Raw genomic sequence first — 24,736 nt, 5'->3', positions numbered from 1 at the left:
TCCTCAGCCCTTCCTCCTCCTCACTGCAGCCTGGTACTCACGGCAGTGATGACAAACCTGTCCCTTCCCACCTGGGCTAGCTAGCATCCCCCCTGAACACTGAAGAGAGCAGAGAGGGCAGGGCGGCCACCCCATGAGATTTGTGGTACCCCCAGTCAGGGCTGTGTTTTAGGACAAGGTTTCCTTGCGATGCCCAGCCATCAAGGAGGCAGCACGCCCTCCAAACACACTCTCAGAGCACACAGGTTCTGTTGCAAACCTGCAGCAGAGCTGGGGGTGCTAGGAGACCCCTCTAAAGCATCAGCCACTGGGTAACAGGGGTCAGCTGGGGGAGATCAAAGCCAGGGATAACCCCATGGAGGGACACCTGAGAGTGATGGGGGGGCGGGGGGGGGGGGGGGGGGGGCTCCTATAAACAGTTCACATGCCGCCAGCTGTGTGATTTCCTTGCAGAGCAGCAAGGTTTGGGCTGGAAGTGAAAGAAAGACTTGTTTCCTACCTGTTTCTCTCCTTCTTGTGGGTTCGAAGGTTGAAAGGCATCCTGCCCTCCCTGGGGGAGGAGGAAGAAGCACTTCTGAAGCACCTCAAGCTGCGGGCCCCTCCTCTAGGTTAGTACAAGCAAGGTAACTGCAGCCCTGCAAGGAGTAGGAGCAGGCAGTCTGTCCCTGCCACAAGGGCACCTGAGCTCCTGCTGTGCTGCAGGAGATGGGCCTGCTGAAGTAGGGGTGCCAGGGGGCTCCTGCCACATCCTCCATGGATCCTGGCAGCTGCTGTGGTGTCTGGGAAAGGGCTGGAACCTGTACCCCTGCAACAGTGCAAGTGTCACCCTGAAAAGGGCTTGATCCCAGAGTGACTGCGTACACCACCCAGCCAAACATTCCCAAGAGCAGGCATCCCAGGGTACTGCTGAGCTGGTCCCCATCCCAGGGGTGACAGCTCACCCTGCCACATGCTCAACGCCGGGGCTGAAGCGCAGCGGCGTGTTCGCCGGGCTGAGGGCTGGGTGCTGGGGTGCGTGCCGCGAGCCAGTCGGGCCAGCCTCACCACGTGCCGCCAGGTTTCCTCTCGGCTGTGCCAGGGCCCTGCCAGCTGAGTTTGAGGTGAGGCATTAACACTGGTATCTCTGTTAATATTGCTATAAAGCAATAAAGGTAACTTGATTGCGGAAAGGCAGAGAGACCAGTGGGTTTGGAGCCGTTCCATGGCACTGCTATTAGAGAGCTCAAAATGAGAGTTATTAAATTACTGCCAGGTACTGCAGGCTTTTCCTAACAGGGAAACTTCGGCTTGGCTCGGAAACTTAAGCTCTGGCTTGTTCAGGTTAATTAAAAGAGAGCTGGACATCTTCCAGGGCCTCGCTTCTCATTTCTGACGGCCGCCCCTTCCCCTTCAGGGCCCAGGCAGAGCGTGCCATGGGCATCTGTGCGGCGTCACTCTGCCGGGGGATGCAGAGGGTGCCCCGAGCAGTGGCACCGGACAGGGATGGCAGGCCAGGGAAGTTGGGGTTTGATGTCCTGTGGCTGGGATCCCCAGTCTTTCCCCTGGGAAGGGTCCTCAGGAGCCCAACGCAGGCAGCAGCCAGAGGCTTTTGTGATGCTCACCACAGTGGCTGCTGCTCTGCCTCACACCCTGCTCTGCCTTTGCCCATTGCCCTTGGTCCCCAGCAAATTACTGGTCCCTTTTTGGGGAAACCGGGGACAAGTGCAGTATGGCATGGGGGCAGCTGGGTGGGAGGTGGGCAGGCAAACAAGGTCCTCGCTAGCCCTCTTCCCACCCTTCCTATCGCTTTGCTCTTGTATCTGTGGTCAGGCATGTTCTAGCTGCTGCACAACTGGCCCGTAAGGATTCATGTGGCTTCTCATCACAGAGAGCAGCAAGCCCAGTTCAGCTCAGAATGGAGGGTGAAAGGGGCTGGGTTTGGAGAGGACTGCCTTCTCCAGTCAGGGAGCAATTTTCCTTTCCCCTATGCTCAGTCACCTCCACTGCTGCTTTGACTCCTGCCTCAGCCTCTGCAAGGATTTTCCTGCTCCTTAACCGGGTGATGGAAAGTTCTCAGCAGCCCCCTCCCCTTTTGCCCTCGAGCAGATCACCTGCAGAGTGGCCTTTGTGGGGCTGGGAGGTGCAGGCAGGTGGCTGTGCTGCCTGCCCCCCTCCCCGGGCTGGGAACAACAGGCAAAGAGGCCAGGGGGCTCAGAGCTCTGCTGACCCTCCCTCCTCCCTGCCTGGCTTTGCTCCCCTGGCTTCTGGGGAGGCAGAAGAGGGTTTACGCAGCAGCTTAGGCCACAAGGGCTCCCATTGCCCTCCCCTGTCATGGCTCACTCCTGCTCCACCTGAACTCTGAGCAGCAAAGGGTTGAGGACCCCAGTACTCCCCAGTGGGGCCAAGCTGGGTCCCCCCTGGTTTGCCCCACTGTCGCTGAGGGAATTAAAAGCAGCCAGAGATGTGCGGTGCCAGCAGAGTGCATCCCGCTGCCCATCCCAGGGAGAAGAGTGTGGGGTGAGCCACAGATCAGGCAGCCATGTGGAAGGGTCCTGTCCCCTCCCTGAAAACAACTTTGGGAGAGCAGGGAAGATCCCTAACCCTGCAACTCTTCCACCCAGCCCCAAATTTTCAGCTGTCAGAGGGGCACCTGGGTGCTGGACCAACAGCCCTGGGAGGGCTGGGCCAGCTGCCCTGCTTCTGGCAGCACTCCCGGGTCCCCAGTGGGATGATGGGTGCTGGGGGTGGCAGATGAAGCAGGGTGCTGTAGCTGCTTGCTAGCACCCCAGAGCACCCTCCCCTTGCTGCCCTGGCTGGGTTTTCAAGCCGGGCTGGCGGAGGTGTGGGTAAATGCTGCTCACAGCTCCGTTAGTGACTCAACCCCCCAAAATGCTTTTTGGACTCATTTTCCCAGAGAGAGTTTAATGGGGTTTGTCGTGCCAAAACCCCAAGCTATGCCTCACTTTCATCCCCTAATGCAAGCCATATATCAAGAGACACTAACAGAGCAGGGAGGGTTTTTGACAAGGGGATCCTGGGAACAATCACCCAATACCCCCCCCCTCTAACTCCAAGCCTGTGCCCCCCTGTTTTGTGCATTCCTGGTAATGTAAATAGAGGCGAACGCTCACAGGCCTCCTCGGACCCGAGGAGCCTGTCTGGGGACGGCGCCAGCAGCCCTGCCAACAGTCTGCTCTGCGGGGCTTTGGCCAGTGCTGTTTGAAGTGTCTCGAGTATCAGCGTTGGCGTTGTGTCCCTCGGGAGAGCATCCCCGGGTCCAGCTGTGCCCCTGCTTGTCCCTGTTGTGTGCATGCAGTGGTTTGGAGGTGGGGGACTCCAGCTCAGCCTAAATTGTCCTTTTTTTTTTTTTTTTTTTTTTTTTTTCCCCGCTGAAAAGCCACCCCTCCCATCCCTTCTGCCAAAACAGCCTTCCTCCTGGCAAGCCATGGAAGGCGCAGCCCTGGCACTGACAGCATCCTGAGGGGTCTCTGGGGTCCCGAGTCCCTTCAGGTACCAGCTGCCAGGTCTGCCTCCTTCCCCAAGCACCTCAGAGTGCCTCCAACCCCTGGATCTCAAATGGGGAGAGATGCAGCTTCCTTGCCTCAGCGAGGTGGGGATGGCTGCTGCAGCACATCGGGGCTCTCGCACCCTGTTTAGGGCAGCACTGGGTGCTGGGGGGCACACGGTGTTTAACACCAGACACCGTCTCCAGGGGCAGCCTGGAAAGGGTGAACCACGGGCGGGTGCCCTTTTTGTGGTGCTTTACAAGGCATGGGGAAACCTGGAAGGCTAACTTTTCCTAATTTAAACACCTGCGCATTTGCTTATTGCGCTTTTTAGCAATGTGGGTTTCAGCTCTCCTGGAGGATGCTGGCTGTGTATGGCACTGTGTCACCTTGGAGGGAACTGCAAGCCAGCCTGGGCATGTGATTCTGTCCTCATAAACTTCACTCACCGTCCTGAGAGAAACCCAAAACCACCCCATGCAGGTTTGTGGACCCCAAACCAGGCATACCTCATCCTTCTAAGGAGAGGGGGGGAAAAAAAAAAAAAAAAAAAAAAAAGAAAAAATTTAAGCCAAAAAGCCTCCCCTGGGAGAGTTTCCAAAACAAATCCCGAGCCTTGGCTCACCATACAGAAACAGGAAAACTCCTGGAGGTTTTCATTCCTTGTCTGGAGGAAGATCCCCAGCAGCATTGCCGCCAGGGCTAAGGACATGGGAGCCAAGGTGCTACCAGTTGGTCCCTGACCCCCAGGCCACAGCAGGAGGAGCAGACACAGCTGGGAACATCTGGGTGTGGAGGAAGAGGTGCCAGAAGACAGGATCCCAGGGAAGCTGATGCTGGCTTTTGTGCCAGGAGTGGGGTGGATGCTGGCTGTGGCATCCTCGGGGAAGTCCGAAGCCAGCAGGAGAAATCCCCAAGCTGAGCACCCCGGGACAGGCTGTGGAGCTGGGGACCTGGTGAGCGGGGACAGCCTCTGGGACCACACGTGCCTGGGAGAGGCTCCAAGGAGAGAAGGAGCTGGGATGGTGGCGAGCAAGTGAGTGGGCTCAGGATGAGGAAGAGAGACCCTGGTGGGAATGGGGACCACATGGGGCCACCTTCCCAGTCCCCAGCCCATCAGGCAGTGGGGACATAGACTCAATGGAATGGGGCTGCTCCCCACCATTGCCCATATGCACCAGATGAGGCTGCAAACAAGGCCAGGAAGTGGGGGACCCCCAAAGTGGGGAAAGGGTGTGCTACTTCTGGGGTTAGCTCCCCTCCCACCTCTGTTGGGTGTTGGTAATTCAGCCAAGGGATGGGGGAGGAGTACTGTGACATCCCTCGGGGCAGCAGTCACATAGGAAAGCTTGCTTGTGGCTGCCGTGTAAGTGCTTGCAGGGCAGAGAATGGCACTGCACCAACTCACGGCTGATCCAAAGCCACTGCAAGGAAAAGCCACCCCAGCCCAGTGTCAGTGAGGGTTGTCCCTACTCCCATGGGGATGCCCTGTCCCTGCAGGAGCCTTGCCCATGGACCAGCCACTACACGACTGAGTGGCATCGCTCTGGCTGTCCATGGCCCTTTCCCTCTCCCACACACCCACAGGGGACCCTGCAATGGAGCCGGTGATGCTGGGTGGCCCTGGGGGACCCCAGGGAGCGCGTGGGGGCTGAGGGCATCTGTGAGGCTTTTATTTGCCTGCACCAGCCCTCCGTGGCTCTGAGGTTTACAAGGCAGCCGATGCAACTGCTTCCTTGCTGGCTGCAGCAATAAAGCTTGCCGGGGGGTCAGAGGTGATACCGACTGCTCTTAAGTGGGCAAAACTGGTGGTCTGGGATGGAAACTGAACTTCTTGAGCCATAATCAGAACCAGCGGGGTTAAATTCCATCAGCTAAATACCGAAGACTTAGCCTAAACATCTCTCCTGTCTTGCTCTGTCTGTCCCAAACAGGATCCTGCAGCATGTGGTTGTTTGGGCAAGGTCAGGCTGCCACATGCCGAGGTTTGTGTGCCGCATCTCCCCACTGCCTTAGATCAGGCATTGCCAGGGCTGCTGAGTTTCCTCCGTATTGGTGCGCTGTTGCACTGGATAAATACCTCTACAGCGTTTGGAAATTTCAGAGAGACCTGCAAATGGATGCAGAGTTAAGCAGTGGCTGGTTTCAAGGCTCTCCAAAGCGCCAGGGTGAGGTTGATGCTGGAAACCTGAGCCCTGTAATTGTTTTTCTGCCTGAGTGATATCTGAAGGATTGGTTGATTTGCCTGTTTGTTTGTAGTACAACTATCAAAGGAGGTCTCAGCGGTGATGCACACCGCTTCTAAAAAAGGGCCTGCCCTGGAGCCAGCACCAGCCCTTCTCCAGGTCGAGCCACTACACGTCCCCATAAGCATAACTCGTCCTACCAGTGGCGGCTCCAGAGGCATGCCAGAATTCCCGCGGGAGCAGGGGATTGCCTGCCATGCCTGAAAACAGGTTCCAACGTTGCTGAGGGCTTCCAGGAGAGCCCTGGAAAGGGCTTTCTGTAGGGGGCAAGCAGTGGGTGTGAAAAGACATGGCCAAAATGTGGCTGCAGAGAGGCAGGGGGATTCGACAAGAGCAGGGCTGAGCAGATGCACCATCGTGTTTCCTTGGTCATGAAAAGCTGAAGGAGACTAACCTCCCTCCACAGAAAAAGACACTAAGGAAATGCAAACATAGCCACACATCTCAGGGTCCATGTGTTGACCATATTGCATTCCACCAAGGAGACCTGGCTGGACCTTTCACAGGTGGTTTCTCTGTTGGCCAGCCCAGCGGGGAGGTGGGGAAGCCCTCAGCAGCATCCACCACACAAAGCCACCCCCTTTCCAGCATCTGTCAAGGCATCCAGGTACCTCCAGCTTGCTAGGTCCTGGTTTCTACCTCCAGGCTGTGGGAACAGAGTCACTACTCCCTGTGGCAGGAGGTTAGCGGAGGGCCGGGCGGGCTGCTGAGCGTTAGCATCAGTGTGGTTTATTACACTCATTAATGATGTGGAGAAGGCAGCGTGTTAGTAAAAACGTGACATATTTAGGTTAGTTAAGGCTGAAGGACTCCACTGCTGTGGGGAAGGATTGCATGGAGATATATGACATTCACCATGGGCCCATGTGAGATGATGCATCTTGGATAGACTAATCAAGATAATTCACATATATTGTCCTAAATTAATTATAGCCACTAAGTACAAGCCCAACATGTCAATGCAGACAGCTCAATTAAGAGCTTTTATTCAATATACGCTGATGGTCAAAAGAGCAAAGAAAAGATTACAATAGGCAGGGAGTATGAAGCAAAGCGGTGGAAATATTGCAGTATCACTGCTTGAATCAACGCGGCTCTGCCAGCACATGGAGGAACAGAGGGTGATGGGCACAGGGCAGTGTAGTGAGAGGCTAAAAGGGCACGGAGAGGGACCTGCTTCAGCCCTCTTTTCCTGACAACCTCTTGAAAATGGAAGAGATCAAGCATATGCAGCAGATTTTTAAATAACAAGGGAGGCAGGGGTGTAAAAAGAGCTATTTTTAAAAGCAAGTGCTATTGGGGTGGAGCAAGAACAGTGGTACCCATCCGTGTGGGGCAGTGGCCCCAGGACACCACACCTGTGCTCCAGCCGGGGTGTGCATGCCCAAGGAGAAAAGGCTGGGAAGAGGAGAAGGATGTGCCTGGCTCTGTATAAGGTGGGTGACACCGGGAGCAGATGCTGCATCCTAGCTCAAGAAAACATGTGGAAAAATTGGAGAGGGCTCAGGAATATGGGAAACTGCCTTCGAGTGGGAAGATGAGGCAGGCCCCTGTCTATTTAGTCTATGGCAGGCGAGGTTAGGATGTGACTGCATCACAGTCAGCACGTACCTCCATGGGGAAAGGATTTCTTTCAGTTAAAAACATGTAATGAAACCCAGCAGCCAGGGCTGGAGTGGGTCTCGCACTGCGGCAGGAACTCGCCAAGAGCTGGGAGAGCAGTCCGTCCCCCACCCCACATGGCTGAGGGGCTCCCCACAGCCTCCCTCTGGTCAGGGTCCCTTTCCCCTGATGCTGTGATGCTCAGCAGGGCACCCTGACACCAGGTGCTCTGTGCCCTGAGGCGAAGGGTTTCATGCTGGAGCCCAGCAGTGGCTGAGGGAAATCTTTGGGCTGATTTCCCTCTTGCAAGACTCTGGCCAGCATCATGCAATCTCTTTTCATTCCTATTTCATGAGATGTGAATAATTAATGAGAAACACAATGCAGGGAGAATAAGATGAATATATATGTGTATGTATACACACACACACACACACACACATATATATAATGCTAAAAAGAATTAAGGTTCAAGTGTATTGGGAATGTTGCAGTACAGCTGCTGTGAAAATGTAGGGCAAAGAGCAGGGGCACAGGGAACAGTCCTAAAAAGCAGATGGAGGGTTTTTGAGGGATATACAGGATGGGATAGAGGTGCTGTCTCCTGTGAAGGGAAAGGCTCAAACAGGCTGCCCTGCAGAGCCCTTGGGGTCCAGCAGCAGGGACCCCCAGCCCACCCACCTGGCCCAGGAGCTTGCTGCAGGCAGAGGCATCCCCCCATCCTCCTTCCACAGGGATGTGCAGAGCTGTGATCTTCTGAGGAGAAGATGATGCTGAGAGCTGCTCCTGCATCACTCCAGGGAAAGGGCAAGATCCCGGCAGGCACCTGTGCTGTGGTGGGAGGTGAAGCCCAAGGAAGGATGAGAAACAGCATCTCTGGGCCCCGGGGTCTTGCAGCCCTGACAAAACCACCCTCCTCAGCCTCTCGGCAGCAGTCCAAGCCCTGCGCAGCAGCTGCTGCTGCTGCTGTGCAGGGTCGAGCCTCTTGAACACACGAAGACTGGTCCATTCACGGCCAACTAACAAGTGGCTGTGTTGTGTGCGGATGTGTGAAATCCAGAGACTCTCCCTCCAGCTGCACGCAAAGCCCATCACCAGCTGCATCAGGCCTCCCAGCCGCCAGCTAGGCATGACGAGTGCTAATTGACAGTCATTAGCCTTCCTGCAGGGCTGTCCTAGAGAGCCCATTGCAATCAGCCACTGCAAGAAGAGAGCTGGTGTCCTCCTACCCCACACCAGGTGCTGGAGCCAGCCCTGAGGAGGGGAGAACCCTCCCAGCATCAACCCAGCCTGGGGGGTGGGGCTGGGGACAGAGATGGCTGCTGCTGCCTTCCTGTGGTCCCAGCTCCCTGGGGATGGGCATCAGTGTGGTCACACCTTCACTTGCTCAGGACATGGGGAGTCTGGGGGTCCCCTGTGGCCCTGGTTCCCTTTGTATGAAAATGAATTTGTAGGTTCTTTGCACTTCAGCAGGAGTCAGCCCTCATGGCCCACACTGACCCAAGGGGTGGACTTAGCCCCCTGTAACAAGAGGGTTGGTGCTGGCAGGATGTGTGGGAACCCCGTGCGTGGACAGCAGGCACGGCTGCACTCACTGTCACCTACACCCTGGCCAGCCCATATACTGGTGTCACTCTGAGTGACACACAGGGGGGCTCCGATGGCCCCCTGAGCTGCACATTCCCCAGGCAAAGCACGCGGGGCCATGCCGCAGCTCCAGCCACAAGCTGGCTCCGTGGCGGGACACAGATTGCAGCTGCTCCTCCTGATGGCCCGAGAGCAGGGCATTTCCCTCCTCCTTGCCCCTGCCCTGGATTTCCAGCTTTTGAATCTGCTTCACCCCAAAAATTCCCTGTTATAAATAACACCACCGGAGTCCTCTGCATGCTACCTTCTCCGCCAGCTTGTGTCTCACTACAGCCGGGACCAGGTGCCAGGCTGGCATTGCCGGCAGGACAAGGTTTTGCCCAGTTTGGGTTCACCCCAACCCGGCTGTACCTGCACCCGCCAGGGCTGGGGGCAGTCAGGGGCGCCAGCGGCTGGTCCGGCCCATCCTGCCTTTTATCCACAGTCAGTGGCTCTTGTTTCCCAGGTCTAATTTATCACCTCACTTTTGTAAATGGGTCATTTCCCATCCCCAGCTCGAGAGACAATTGTGACGGGCCCTGGCACTGCGCCACGAGCTCCTTTCAACTTCATAGCGAGTTCATCAAAGGCCCGAGACACCATTTCCCCAAACAGTAAAAGTGTCAGAGAAAGAGGCGTGTTGGGAAGCCTCGGTGACAGCCAAGTGCTTAATTAGTGGTAATGCAGAGTTTACGGCCCCCCTCACTGCCTCCCCCCAGCCCCTTGTTTCTGGGAAGGGCGTAAAGGGTGAGACAGGTCTCTCTGCTGCTCCGTGACCCGTGATGTCCTCCAGCAACGTGGCGCTGGTGGAGGGACTGGGATGTCCCAGCCTGGCTGCTGCAGGAAGTCAAGGAGACATTTCCCCATGTGGCACTCAACCAAAAGCATCCCCATCCCCAGGCCTGCCTTATGCTGCAGCTCAACCCAGCACCCATGGGTGCCCCAGCATCCACAGGTACCCTCAGGTCCCTGGCTGCTGGGTGACTGGGAAGGATGTGGAAAAGCCCTGATGCAGACTCAGCAGCGGAAATGCTGTTTTCCACCCAACCGTCCTCATCCCAGTCACAATCTCCTGGCTCCTGTGCTGCCTTGCAACCCCATGAGACCCGGTACTGGGGCGCCAGGCTGGTGCAGGGGTCTGTGTACCGCTGTCATATCCCTTTTGTTCCTCTCCTCTCTGCACTAATTCTCTCTTTTCCTCCAGAATTCACCTTCCTGCCCATCACGCCCTCTGCCTCTCTCCAGGCTATTTTTACTGTATCCTTTTGGTGACAGAGCAGCCAAAGCCAAGCACGATGACTTAGGCGTTCAAAGGTAAGCATTAACAGAGCTGATGGCATTCCAATATTGGCACTCATCTCTCTCATGACTTCCCTAATAACAGTCCAACATAGCCAGGATTTTAACCACGACAGTGCATTCTAGCAGGAGCTTCTCACTGCCTCCCACGGCTGCCAAACCCATCCTCTCACCCGTGACATCTCCAGGGACCAAAATTTCCATCGGAAGTTGCCAAATACAGGTAAGGCTCAGAGACAAAACCAAGAGATTTGGTGATGTGGTGTTTCATCTGCCCTGTGCACAGGTGCCCACAGTTCCCAGGGGAGCAGATCACCATGAGGAACACTGCCACCATTGCAAAGGCAGAGGTGCAGGGAGTGAGAGGAGAGGGCTCCTCCATCACTGGGCCAGCAGAGTACCACATCCTGCTCTAGGACGAAGATGGTCCTAGCCAGAGCACCTCTGTGTCTTACTTTCCTACCTGTGAAGGTGTCACAGTACGCCTCCGGGGACACACACATGGTCGATGGGGATGAGCAAGGTGATGGCCAGTGCCATAGCACTGTTTGCTATCCACATTCTTCATCTCCCTTGGGGCCGGAGCAGCACTGAGCTGATATAAAGCAGATACAAAGCTGATTTTCATTAAGGAGCAGTCTCGGAGGAGCGCCAGGTCTCACTGTGGGGCCCTGCTCACCCCAGTGAGGTTGCCATTGCACCGGCTCTGCCCAGTCCCTGGGCACATGACCCACACCAGGTGACAGATGGCATCTCCCTGCTACTACCCCATGCCATACAGGCAGAGCTAGCCCAGATCTGCCCAGGAATAGGATGATGGCCGTGATGGATCGAGTCCCCACGTGCAGGACTGTGCCACCCTGCATGCAGGACACCCCTGCCTGGGGGAGCCTGCAGAGGGATCTGCCAGCTGCCCGACATATCCAACCTGGTCGCGGTTCCCTGCTTCACCTCCCTGGCCTCGAGTTTCCTGAGTGCTGGGCTCTCCCCCCGCCACCCTCCTCGGCACGGCTGGGGCCTTGCAGCTACAACCAGGAAACTATAAAACTTTACAGAGTGCGGCTGGAGAGAAACAGGAATTGCTGCAGTGACTGCCAGAAGGGCCAGCGTTAGATTCACAAGATTTTCCAGGGCTTGGACTCGCCAGGAAGGGATTTATCCACCTAAGAGGAGCTGTAAAAACTAAAATTAAATTCTTCATCTTGGAAAGGGAGGGGAGAGAGAAAGAAGAAAATGCTTGACCTCCCCCCAGATGCTCTGCTGGAGGCCAGGAACCAGTGGGGGATGTGGGGCACCCACGGCTGCACCTGCTGAGCCCCTGGCTGAAGGGGTCCCAGCACCCCGGCATCCCTGCCCCAAACACTGTGGGTGGATGGCGCTTGTCCTGGGGGGCTGTACCCAGCACCCCTCCAGCCTGGCCTTTGCCTTCAGGGCATCATTCAGGGGTCTCTGTGCCTGCCAAGCAGGAGGATTTGGGTCGGTGTCCCCTCCCCGGTCCCTGTCCCCATTCCCCATGGCTCCATCCCCTGTGCTGCCATCCCCACTACAGGTGAGGATAGTGCTGGGCACAGCGTGGGGGCAGTTTGGGACTCCATCAAGGGGTGAGCAGGGGATGTTCCCGCTGGCCCAGCCTGCTGGCATTGCTGCAGCTCAGTGGGGACTGTTTTCCATAGTGTTTTGGGGGCCGATAAGCAGTTAGGCGGAAAAAAACATGCCGCCCTGTGGGCTTTCAGGGACAAACTTCAGCATCCTGGGTAGCCCTTGCAGGGGACAAAGCAGTACCTGGCTGGGTTAGGAGATGCTGCTTTCTGATGGGGTGCAGCTGATTTGAGGACCACATGATCCGCCAGCTCTAGGCCAGCTGAGCCATGGCAACCTCCCTTGCTCAGCACCAGCACAGTGGTGAAGGGGACCAGATCTGGCCATCTGCCAAAGGACAGCAGGTCCCTTTCTGTGCCAGGGCCACCAGTCTCAGCCTGGGGGCATTCTGAGGCTCAGGTTGCCCAGGCTTGTAGCACAGTCCCAGGTATATCCCTCTGCCTGTTTGCTTTCCCTGCCCTTTCTTGCACCCTGCTGTGGGGTGGGCAGGTCCTCCCTCACCACCCTGCTTCTCCCCATCCCACCAGCCTCCTGTGGAGGTAGCGGGCAGGGGCACGCCAGGGTCACCCAACCATGGTCCACCAAACCAGCCCCAGCACCCACAGGCTGCTGCAGCAATGCATCCTACATTCCTCTACCCCTCCTCATGACGTTTTCCCCAATATAAAGGTGCATACAAATACTTTTAGCAAAAGCCCACACTGCTGCCAGCTTTGGGGGTCATTAGCCACATCAGGGCAGTCAGGATGGCCAGTACAGCATCCAGCTAGCACATGGTGGAAAGGGCTGCACCATGACAGGCCCTTTTTAGGAATACAGCGCTCATGAGGCGATAAATCTTACATTGCAATCTCTTTGCAAGAAGCTGAGTCCCCAGAGCCTCACCACCAAGCAGCATGGGAAAGCATCCCATCATGGCCAGGGAGAAGCAGGACTGCTCCTCCAGACGTGTGGAGGCAAAGATCAAACAAGACTCTTGGAAATGGCAGCAAAATTGCGCTAGAGGACACAAAGGATGTTTGGGCCAAGCCAAAGCTGCAACTTTGCCGTCGGTGGCTCCTGGGGCGAGCCAGGCTCTGTCGGGGCCCCAGCAGCTCCATCTGCCCAGCTGCTGGAGTGAAGCACAGCATGCCAGCTGTTTGGTTTGTATTGGTGCTTTTGGGCTGGAAAAGCCAAGGGAAACCTGCACGTGAAAAGTTTACGTGCAAAATCCCATCAGCCGTGCGCCCGGCTGCTGGCACTGCTGCATGACCAGTGTGCTACCCTGTCGGGGTGCCCGGCTGCTGCTTTGTGGATGGGCTTTGCTGTGGTTTGCCTTTTATTTCCATTTTTTTGCCTATAACAGATTTTGCACCAAATTCATGGAAGCACTGCTGCAAAAGTATGCATTAGGGAATGTTCTTTTGATGGTTATTCTGGTTTTCGTTCTATTTTTTGCCTGTTACTGCCAGTGCAGGCCCTTAAAATAACTGGCTACTTTAAACCGTGTTCCTTTGTTCCCTGGCTGAGCACCGATGGATGCCAGCTGGAGAGGGAGGGAGGTGAAGTGTCAGGGCCCTGCGGGGAGTTTTAAAGGAGGTTTGTGGTGATGGGCACAGCATGTTACACCCTGAGTCCTTCAAGCTACCCTCTCCCTCACTGCCAGCAGGGCCCCGTGCTACGGGTTTTCCCAGAGAAGTTTGCAGGTTCTCAACTGGCCCCCACACCACCAGCCAAACCTCATCCAGGCTCCAAAGGGGCAGCTACAGGTCTGCACCCCAGCTTCGCCACCTGCCAGTGGGTCCCCCCGCCAGTACCATATCCCCTGGGGACTTCTGCCAGTCCCCCTAGCTGCAGACCCCTGCTCTCAGGGCTTCCGTTTTCCGCCCTGCACCGTCTGCTTCACAGCAAACTTTTTAAACCATGAAAGCTCCCAAGCACTGGAGAGAAGGCGGGGGGATGGAGGCCACACGGCTCCCTTGACCCCAGTTACTGTGGGAAAGGGCTATGGCAAAACTGGTTAGGAACTGGGAGCCAGCCCCGGGGGAAGCAATAGCTAAGCCTGGGCTTATCCCTCCCGAGCCAAGCGTCAGGGCAGCGAATGCAAATCCCAGGCAGGCCAGGCACTGCCTGGCACCTCTCCCAGGGTGTTTGCGCCCACATCCTTGGGCACCCCAGGAATGCGGCATGGCGGGGCAAGGGGATCCCTGCAGCCAGGGGGGATGGGGGGAAACAGCCGGCCAGGGCGCTGCCAGCAGGCTGGGCTCCACCGCCCGCGGGATGCCGGGGCTGGGTCGGAGCCTGGCTTGGAAGCGCTACGTCGGAGGCTTGTGCCATGCCTGGGCACGTCCCCGCTTTGTTTATTCCTTCAGCTTATTATTTTGTTTGACTATTTATTCCTGGCTGCCTTTTTCTCACGGTGGCTGTGTTTACTTAGCATGGCTAGCCTGGAGCCCGCCAGGCTCGCACACTGCTGCCGAGCAGAGACATAACCTCGGCACAGCAAGTGCAGTGACAGGCGCCCCACACTGAGGTTTCCCTGAGTGCCTGGCGGGGTGTGTGCAATGGGTGGGAAGGTGTTTCAATGGGACAGTGAGCAGGGACAACAGGGTACAGGAGGGCGGTCACGTCATGCTTGGTGCTGTTGATGTTGCCAGCATGCAGCCACACCAAAAGGTTTTGGCACCTGTGTGCCTTCCCACCAACACAGCCCTGCGGGGCCAGGACAGCTGTGCCAAGTGGAGAAACCCTGGGCAGGAAGGAGACAAGCTTGGAAAGCATGAGGGTAGCCCACAAAGTGATGACACCCTCTTGCTATCAGTGATGCTCCTGGGGGACCCCATCCCATCAGCCCCCTAAGGTCCCAGGTGGTCCTAGAGCCCATCCTCCATGGTACCAGCGTGATGTGGACATGCTAGTATGATGTCAGCTCTGCTTCTGGCCCCGGCTCACCCCTCCATTCCCAGGCCCCACACAGCATCCCCTGTGGTGGCAGCCCCTGAGGACCCTAAACACTGGGTCCTCTCCACGCTGAGGATGCGCTGCGGCTGGGGGCCGGGGAGCCATGGCAACCCGGCAAGGATGGGGGTTGCCATGGTGACAGGAGGCACAGCATCCGGAGCTGGCTTTGGGCAAGGGATGCTCCAGGTGGGGTGAGAGGCAGAACCAGGGTACCCCTGAGGCTGGGGGATGCCAAACCCTCGGGTCAGGGGTCCCTGAAAGCCCCCCTGCTCTGAGGGTTGCCCCTGGTCCGCAGCACCTGGAGGGGGTGGGCAGGTGGAGGCTGGTGGGGTCCAAGCTCTGCACTTGGCCTTGCTGCAGCCCTGCTGTACCCACTGCCACCATCACCCCTGGCTGCTGTCAGGCAGCCCTGACAGGACCTGAGGCCAGTGCCTGTGTGCTCAGTTCAGGGGAGTGATCGGCTCTGCAGGACATGCAGAGTCAAGCAAGGCCTTCTGGCTTCTTGCAGCCAGGAGGGTCTGCCGAGCATCTCTGCATGCATCAGATACGAGCATGAACCCCAAATATCTTGTCACCCCACTTGGGGGTCACTACCCTCCACTTGGGGATGGCTCCGTGGTGTCAGGCTGGGGTGCAGTCCCTAAATCCTCCATGTTTAGAGAGTATCTGCTCCCTGTGACTAAGGCAGGCACCGGGCTGCCCCCAGCTCAGGGCTGGGCATGTAAAGGATGTCTGTGATGTCATTTCAGCTGCTGCCCCCTAAAACATCACTAATGGGGCCAGGCTGCTAATTGCCTGGTCAGTGAAGGTGCCCAAGCAGGCAGTGGGCTGGGTGAGGACCCCACCATGGGGCATCAACAACTGACGTTCCCACCTTGCCCCTCCCCCAGCCCCACGGCCACTGTGCCCCAGGCCACCATGCCCTGTCCTGCCGCAGGGCAGGAGGGAGCGAAGGGAAGGGGGCAATGGGAGGTGATGGGAGGAAACGGACCTCCCAGCCGGGAAGCATGCAGCAGTGACATTTGCCAGACACCGATGCTGCTTTTGATAAAGAGTGGGGAGCAGTTTGCTGCCCACAGGCACCCACGTTTGTTTCCCACACCTCCCAGCAGCTGGGGCTGCATCTTGTCCCCCGGCCCTGGAGCCTTTGCTTCCCACCCACCCCCCTGTGCTGTCCTGGAGAGCTGGAGCCGTGGGAGGCCAGGCGCTTCCTTTCCCTTTCAGACCTGGTGGGCTGCAAAGCAGGGGGGAAAAGGACACAAACACTGATATTTTTTTTTTTTTTTCTTACATAGCACTTGTCAGCACCTGATGAGGAAGGGCTAATGCAGAAGTGGATGGTGTCACCTGGACAGCATCAGCATGGTTGCAACATGTGCCCCGCAGCAGACCGACAGGGCCAGCTCTGCAAACACACAGACCTCATTGGATTTTTCCCAAGGGCTCATCCCCAGTGCAGGAATCAGCACAGGAGCCAGGTTTCCAGGCGCCCTTCCTCCTCACAATGCTTCCCGAGGCTCCAGCACCTGGCAGGCTGGGGCCTTTCCCCCTGCAGAAATGGTGGCCGAGCTCTCTCCTGCAAGCGCTCGCCACAAACGGGGCTGGTGGCCACTGACAGACGCTTGCAGCAATTCCACCCCGAAGCTTGTGGCTGGGCTTTATATCCTAAGCCTGCTTCAAACTTTGCACTGGGAGAAGTGATTTGTCTGCAAATGTTATGTGGTTAAAATAAATGCAGAGAATTTTAATCCTGGGAATTTGGAAAGTAGGAGATTTAAAATAACAAAACCCTTTCATATGGCACTTAATCCGAAATTAGCTGGGTTTTAAGTTTTACGGCTGTAGCTGATCATTCCTTGGCCACCTCCTGCTCGGCATGGGAAGCAGGGGGCTCCCCAGATTCCCGGAGCAGGGGACAGCAGGGGCTGCAGGATGGGCTCTCCCAGCCACAACGTGCCACACCGTGCCAGGGCGGTGCCTGAGCAGTGACGGCACTCTCTTTTTGTTGACGTGGAATGGATCTCCCACAGCTACTTAAGGTTTTAATTGCCCTGTGATTAAAGTTTTCATTACTAAGCAATTAGCACCTGAAATTTTAAGTGCTGAAGTGTTTAACTGCATCCTGAAGCTGCCAGAGGTGAGGGGTGGTGGATGTGGGTGGGACAGGAGAGAGTTTTGAAGTGGGGGGCAGGAGGTGGCCGCCTCGCCGGGGCCCGGCCAGACTGGCACAGGCACTGCCGGTCACCCTGATCCCGCTGGCAGTGCCAAGCGCCCGGCAGCACGGGGAGGAGTGCCCGGAGGGGCGAGCGCCCAGGGAGCCTGGGAAGGAGACAGGCTGGAGCCGGCACTGACCCGGCGGGAAGCACTCCAGCTGGGCGAGCTGGCACACAGCCGCCCTCCTTGCCCTGGGAATGGGGCGATGGGGCCCCCCAGGGCCCCCCTTGTGCTAGGGATGGTATTAAGGGGACTCCCAAGCATCCGCATGGCTGCCCCAGATGCCCATTCATGTGTTGCCCCTCCAGGTGGTTCCCTTCAGACAGGGGATGTGGAGATGCCAAGGCCCTGCTGCAGCAGTACCCAGCCCAGAAACACGGGGGATCCCCCCCACCCCAGATTCCCGCATCCCTGGCACAGCTGCACTCCTGATGAGCAGGCAACAGAGGCCTCTTGCAGGGGTTTTTTGTCCCATCCGCTCGGTGCCAGCCTTCAAATGCATGTCCCCGTATCTGTCCCGTAGTGATGAGCTCCCAGGGTTGGCTGCCTGGCAAGGAGCGCACTCCCTTCTGTTTGTTTTAAAATTCTTGCAGGGTAATTTCATTTGATGCCCCTTAGATCTTCTGAGAAAATAGGAATAATTGTTCCCTAATCACCTTCTCCTTATTAAGTTGCAGCTGAGGTTGCTGCATGCAAACGAGGTGAGGGGTGGTGCCTGGGCCAGTGGGCAGGGTGCATGGGTGCACCCATGTGCACAGCCATGGTCTGACATGCAACCATGCATGTGCCAGCATGATGTGAGCCCATCACTGGAGCACCTCGGGGCTGTGTTTGGAAACAGAGAGTGAAAGTCAGGCTTGGTCCAGCAGGATGGGGTCTCTAGGTAGGAAATTTCTCAGGAGAGAGGGCTGAGCTGGGAGGTTTGTCCTCTGAAAACCCATGGATGTTGCCGTTTTTCGAGGCTTTCCATTCATCTCTTTTCAGCCGGTCCTGCAGTCCTGCTGTTCTCCGTCTGTGCAGGAATGCCTCCTGGGGACACCGTGGGCACCGCATCTTTGGCATGCAGACTGGAGGGCTCTTCTAAGGCAGAGCATCACTAACTCAGGTCAGTGCTGCAGACACGCTCCCCGGTGTACCCCACGGCCCCACGTTTCACCTCTCAGCCCCACCCCTACCCACATCATGCCAACACAGTCCCTGTTGCAGCCCTGTCCAGCTCCAGCCATCACCCCGAGGTGCCGGGGAGGTGTCAATGGAGGGAACCAGGGCTGGGTGAATGTGTGCAGGGACATTGCGGGGCTGAGAGATGCCCGTATAACTGTGGGCTTGTGTGTTCCCTGGCCACGACATCACCCTGGCCCCCGAGGGCTGCAGCAGCGCCGTCCTCAGAACTGAGTCCTTGCACAAGCAGGCGGATTGGCATTACAGAGCCAGCCCCTGCCAGCAAATACCACACAGTTACCACAGTTATTTCCTATTGTGCAGGCGCCTGAGCCCTGCCAGCACTGCTCCCCAGGCTGCCTGCCAGCTGTGACACCCAGGCAGCGACCCAGGGCTCCCCGATCAGCTACCTGCACCACTCCTGGCCAGGTCCTGAAATCCTCAGCCCCCAGCTGGGACTGCAGCGCTGCGCCCGCCTGCACTGGGGGATTGGGAGGCTCTGAGAAGAGGCTGGCTGGCAGCACCAGCGCGGTGAGAGCAAGTGGGGGCTCATTAATTACAGCACATGGGAAGAGAGGCGATTATATGCAGCATCCTCCCCCCACTCGTGCCCCCCCCCGCTCCCTGCTCCAGTTTCTCGTCCTTTTCTGAAATAAATTCCTTTTGGGCTGAAATTTGCCAGGCATGGCTTGGCTCCAAGGGGAATTCTTGGGGAAAGTTTAAGTAAAATTGGTTCAGCCATTTTTGAGTTATTCAAGTGTGAATAAGCAATTTCCCCATGTGCTCCGTTCAGAAATTTTGTGCCTGGGTAACTCAGACCTCTGGAATCGCAGAATAAAAGAGGTTTCTGCATCTCGCTAAGCCAGCAGGCTCTGGCTGCAGTGGTTGGTACCATGTCTCCAGCAGGGAGGATTTCCCAGGAGTGACTTCACGGGAAGACAGCAAATCTTCCCACCCTGAGGCTGGTCCTTGGTTAAGTTTCTCAGCATCTCCATCAGCCCCCACCACTCTCCTTCCCCAGTGACACAGCATTCAACCCCAGTGCACACAATAACGGTGCCAGCTTCGTCACTCACTTCTCCATTGCTCATCTCCTTGAATGACAGCATGTCTAACCCAACAACTTCTGCTTCTTTGCCCAAACTTTGATATTTTTCACCGAGGTGACCCTCTTTCTGCTGCTTTGCTCCCCAACCATTTCTTTTTACTTGGAGACCAGAGTGTCCCACTTGCTGCTTCTCCTGCCCCTTGCAGAGGTTTATTACAGTCATACATTATGTCCCACCTTAAATTAGCACACTGGCTCTCTCAGGCATGGCTTTTCCCTTTGGGAACCATGCCTGACAGTGCTGGGGCACTGTGTCAGCCCTTGAGGCACAGTGTCCTGGCAAGGCTCCCTGCAGCTCCCAGAGGATACCAGCATTCCTGCAACAGGAATCGGTCATTTCCAAATTTTTGGCAACCCAGGCAGAGCCTGGGCCTGTGCAGTCTCTCTGGCCAGGAAGCCGAATCCTTCTGGGACAAGGTAGGAAAATACCCTTCCACAACCCTAGTGGGTTTGTGCAGCAGAAGGAGGTCACAATATGGACATGCTCTGCATCCACCCGCACAGCAGAGAGGTCATCCACAGCCAGCCCTGATAACCTCCCAAATTCCTGCTCCTGCCAGCAACCACAGAGAAGAGATGGCTGGGAGCATGGGCCCGTGGCCACCCCACTGTGCTGGCGCAGGGCCGGGGCTGCGGCTGCACGGCGAGGGAGTTTCTGGGGCAGCTTTCTGGGGCGGAGAGTGCTGTGGCAAGGTGCCGCTTGCAGATGGCAGGCGGCTGCAGCAGGGGTAGCCCAGATGGCTGTGCCATGGGGGCAAGGCTGCCCAGGGCAGCACGCCCAGCCATGCACCCCACTACCCCCAGACCTGACGGAGCTCCCGGCCACCCTGCAGGCCAAGGGCATCAGTGTGCCCCAAAATCAGGGACTTAGGGGATTTTGCTAAGCTCAGGCCCAGCCTCCCCAGGCATCTGAGGAGACTTGTGGTGCAGTGCAGAGGGCCAGGACAGGTCGCAGCCTGTGTCCCACGCCCGGCACAACAGGGATGTGTTTGTCCTGAAGGATGTGGCACTGCTGGCTCTGGACACAGGGACTGTGTGTGTGCACCATCTTGAGGGAGCAGAGTCTGTCCCACACAGGATCCCAAAACCTCCCGATGTCAATGGTGAGAGAGAGGGGAAGAGGACTGAGGCACTCATAGGCTTGGAAGCTGTGGCTGCATGCACAGTAGCCAGTACCATCTCCCATGAGGAGTGTGGAGGGGAAGGCACCCTAGGGGTGGGGGAAGGAGGTGCTGGGGGGAGCAAACTGCATGGTGTCACCCTGGCCAGGATCCCAGCACTCAGCCTTGTCACCATGATGAGAATCATGGTGTGGCAGGGATTGGATGGGGAGGGGAGGTGTGGGATGTGATACAATGAGCCGAGGTGGGATTTGTGGGGTGGGATGCATGGGATGAGCTGGGACAGGATGGGGTGAGACGGAATGGCACAGGGTGGGATGCATGAGATGATGGAATGGGACTGCAGAGGGTGGGATGGCAATGAGTGGCACAGGTAGATCAGGCCGCCAGTGGTGGGGCACGGAGGGGCCCGTCAACAGTAGCAGCCTCACACACTCACCCGCACCCGGTGGGGGGCAGGGCAGGGCGAGCCGGGGGCTGCGGGGCAGGCCGTGAGCGCGGCCCCTTTAAGAGCCCAATTCCGCGGGCGACCGCTGGGTGGGGCGCGCTCCGCGCCCTGCACCTCCCGCTCCGGGGGCGGGGCCAGCGGGGGCGCGCCGGGGAATGCCCGCCCCCTCCAATTCATCTTTCCGCGGAGGCTCCGCCTCCCGTCCTACCGTTGCCCAATGGGCGCCGCGCTCGGCGTCGCCAGGGGCGCCGGGTTGCCAGGGGCGGGCTGATTGGCGGGCGGGCCCCGCCCCGCGCGGCTCAGCGGCGGCAGCGGCGGCGGCGGCGCCAGAGCGCGAGCGTGGCGCGGCGGCGAGAGGAGCCGCGCGTGGCGCCGAGCTCGGGACTGCCCGGCGGGGCCGCCCGCACCGCCCCCCGCCATGGCCGCGGCCCGCCCGGGGGCCCCCCCGCCGCCGCCGCCGCTGCTCCCTCTTCTGCTGCTCCTGCTGCTCCCCGGTGGCCGCCGCGCTCTGGAGGGTGAGTACCAGGCGGGCGTGCCCGCCCGCCGCACCGGGGCCCGTGCGACCGCGCACACACGCACACACCCTTCCAGGGTGTCCCCGGGCCTCGTCGGCGTCCGCCGCTGGCTCGGCTTGTCGCGCCGCGGCCGCCCGGTTGTCCCCGCAAGGAGCTCGCCGCCGCAGCGCGCCCCAGCCCCGCTCCCAGCGCTTAGCCGCCCTCAGTAGGTTTCAGAGTCAACGCCCCGTGGAACCAAGCCCGGTGCGGCCGAGGCGCGGTGGCCGCGGCCGGCGACCGCTGGCAGAGAGCGGCGCCTCGTTGGATACTCGGTTCACGTTCCGAGGCTTTTCGCCACGACTGAGAGGGCTGGAAAATTAATATTTCTTTCAGTGGAAGCTCGCGGCGTGCCAGAACTGGTGGGGCCGCCGGAGGAGTGTCCGTGCGCCGTGTCCGGCTCCATCCCTTCCCCGGCAGGGCTCGCCGCGCCCGCCGCCTTAACCCCCGAGGCTCCGGCGTGGGACCGCCGGGGCGAGTGGCCACGCGTGCCGCATCCATCCCCGAGCGGGGCCGCGCTCCGCGGGCGGGGAGGCGGGCAGCCCCCTGCGCTCTGGTGGAGCCGGGGGTAGAAGGGGGCTTAACTGACCGCCCCTTGGGGCGAACCCCGGTCCGCGGGGCAGCGCTGTCGCCTCCCCCGGCTTTGAGCGAGGAAAGCGGCTTTTGGCCCCGCTGCGGGACCGGGAGGACCCCGGGCGGGCCAGGCGGGTCGCTCCGGAGAGGCGGGGGCCCGGACGGGTTTTTTGTCTCGACACAAAGTGTGCGCGGCTTTGGCCGGGGGCGGCGACGCTCCGGTGTCCGGTAACCGAACCCGCTGCCGGAGCGGCGGGAGGGAGGGAAGGGAAGGGAGAAACCCCGGGGGGAGCGGAGCGGTCGGTGCCTTCACCCGGGCGGGGGGCGGCGCGGGGGCTTTTGTGTGCTCGGAGGCAGTTTTGTGAGCGGGTTTCCGCTGCCGTCGCCCCTCGGTGCGGGCTTTGGGCTGCGGCACCGGGGGGTGACCGTGGGCAGGAGCCCTTCCCCGCTGCGGTTTGCTGGAGGGACGCGTTTCCTCCGGCTTTGGGCTTTGTAGAAAGTTTGGGGGTGCTTGTTCGTGTTTCTTTTCATCTTCCCTCCCTGCGATTTTTTTTTTTTTTCCTTTAAAGGGGGGGAAATTTTTTTAAAAATTATTCTGCTTTCTACGCCGTAGGAAAGGGAGCCGTGGGCCTTCTCGGTCCGTGAGCTCCGGGCTGAGCGGCAGCCCCGCGGCGGGAGGGAAGGGAGCAGCCCGCCTGGTGCCAGTCCTCCCGGGATGCCCGGTCCGGAGCACCCAGCCGGGCGCGGCGCGCCGGGCCGAGCCTGGCAGCCCTGCCTGCAGAGAGCTGCGGGAGGGTGAGGCTGTGGGCAGAGAGCCTGGCGGGGCCCCCCGCCCGCGGACAGCCCCTCGCAACCCACTTTGCATCAGCGGTTTGGGAACCGGGGAAGGAAAGCCGTCGTGGGGGCTGGCAGCACCGGCGTGCGTTGCCCGGGGACAGTCCTGCCAGTCCCCCGGGAAGCGAGGGAGCCCCAGTCCGGGGATGGAGCGGTGCAGAGAGCTGGAGGGAGACAAAATAAACAGCTCCTGCTGAGGAATCACTGGGTTTTCTCAGCTTCCCGAGCGTACAGAGGGATCAGGGACCGAACACGCTGCCCAAGGAGGTCAGGGCCCAGCTGGGTGCCAGCCCCGTGGAATCACTCTGGGGCTGGCTGGCAGCAGCCCAGCATCTTTGGGGCTGGCCCCGATTCCCCTGGGATTTTCTTTTTATTTATTTAACTTTTTTTCTTTCCCCTTCGCTCTTGTTTGAGCTGGAGGGAAAGTTGCAGCAGAGCCGGGAGAGGTTTCTGCCTTGTCCAGCTTTAGGAAGCCGTTGCTTGTGTCGGTTTCAGCGAGCTCCTGCGCTTCTGCTGCGCTGGGCATTTCTGGCTGCTGGCGACGCTACTTCCTGACGGGGACCCGTGCGTTCAAGTGGTTACTGTAAATCTAGCATGCATGTTCGGGTATTTTAGTGCTGATCGTAAATCTGGTGTGGCCGTAAATCTGCGTGCATGTCCTGAAGACAACGGCAGCGAGCGGTCCCCAGACCTGGCCACCTTTCCGTCCCCTCTGAGGGGGCGACAGGCTGGGCTTGCGGCCAGTGCCCAGCTGGAAGGGCAGGGAGCTTCGGGCCTGGATGGCACTGCCCGTTCCCGGGGGGACGGCAGGGAGTTGGGTTTCTTTACAAGGCCCCACGGGGGTGGAGGGGAAAAGCTGTGCTCGGCAGCAGCTCAGTGAGGGCTTTGTGCTGCCGAGGAGAAAATGGTTTCTCTCCAGATCCTGTAAGTGCGCTGGGTCTGTTTGAAGTCACAATGTGTTTTTCTTCTCCGGTTCAGCAGTCCCCAGGCCGGCTGCAGAAGGAATGCTCTATCCGGGGGCAACAGCGGATCCTTTCTCCAGCACAGGGGTTGGAGCCGAGGAGTTTGTCCCGGCGGGGCTGTGGGAGCAGAGGCCCTGTGGGGAGCGGACACAGTGAAACAGCGTGGGGAATGTGCTGCGTTCCAGGCCCTTGCTGACTGTCCGGGGGTAAAACCCCAGGCTTCAAAACACCCTGGCCTGAGGGAGTGTGGATGGCTGCAGGCTCCATCTGCCCTTCACTCTGGAGGTGCGAGTGGGCTGGGAGGGCTGGGACCTGGACCTGCTCTCCCAAGGAGCCGCTCTCCCAGGCAGCTCCTGCCCTGAGTAGCCTTTCTGGGCACGGGACTCTGTGTAAAGTTGGCGTTTCCCGTGTGCTCCCCCATGAACCCCGGTGCAGAGGCACTGCATTCTGCACGTAGCCCCTGAGCTGACTCGGGCTGTAGCAAAAGACCAAACTCCCCAGAGCAGGAGGATTGGGGCGGGGGGGGGGGGGGGGGCGCAGAATTTTACTTATCTGGGTTCTGCCCATGTGTGCCTCCCAGTCCCCAGCTAGGCATTACACAGGCTGACCACGCTCTCTTCACCGGCAAACCCCGGCTTAATTGATCCCTGTACTGGAACTGCCAGGTATTTTCTTGGCAAGGATATTTGCTTTCTGTTTAATTACTTTTCACTGAAATGGCATGTTTCTCGGTGGGGTGATGGCGGGGGGGTGGGTTAGCCCTGCTGTTTTATTGATGCTTGGGGTAGGGCTGTGAGGGAAAGCAGGTCGTGGGGCTGCGCTGTTCTCGCTGGATTCATTAAATCTCCCGTTCTTTGCTAAAAGCTCCGCTGGAGGAAGCCCGCCCCGTCTGTGCTCCCGAGGCGGGGAGAAGGGCTGTCCTTTGTGTCAAGCAGAGCATGTGGGGAGCTGTGGAGAGCAAAAAGTT

General features: G+C 58.6%; 1 protein-coding gene across 2 annotated transcripts in view; it reads left to right on the top strand.

The window, feature by feature from the left end:
* The first annotated feature begins 21,180 nt into the window (after positions 1 to 21,180).
* EPHB3 (EPH receptor B3) overlaps positions 21,181 to 24,736 on the top strand; it is a 28,254-nt gene continuing 24,698 nt past the window's right edge. For both annotated transcript variants that reach the window (XM_055817406.1, XM_055817405.1), the window contains exon 1: positions 21,181 to 21,364. In XM_055817406.1, coding sequence (XP_055673381.1) covers positions 21,268 to 21,364 — 97 coding nt within the window. In that variant the 5' untranslated portion in view covers positions 21,181 to 21,267. The remainder of the gene's footprint in view (positions 21,365 to 24,736) is intronic.

The sequence above is a fragment of the Falco peregrinus genome, chromosome 12 (genome assembly GCF_023634155.1).
Source record: "Falco peregrinus isolate bFalPer1 chromosome 12, bFalPer1.pri, whole genome shotgun sequence".
Taxonomy (NCBI): domain Eukaryota; kingdom Metazoa; phylum Chordata; class Aves; order Falconiformes; family Falconidae; genus Falco; species Falco peregrinus.
The sequence above is the reverse complement of the archived record's forward strand: the minus strand, read 5'-3'. Positions and strand labels throughout refer to the sequence as shown.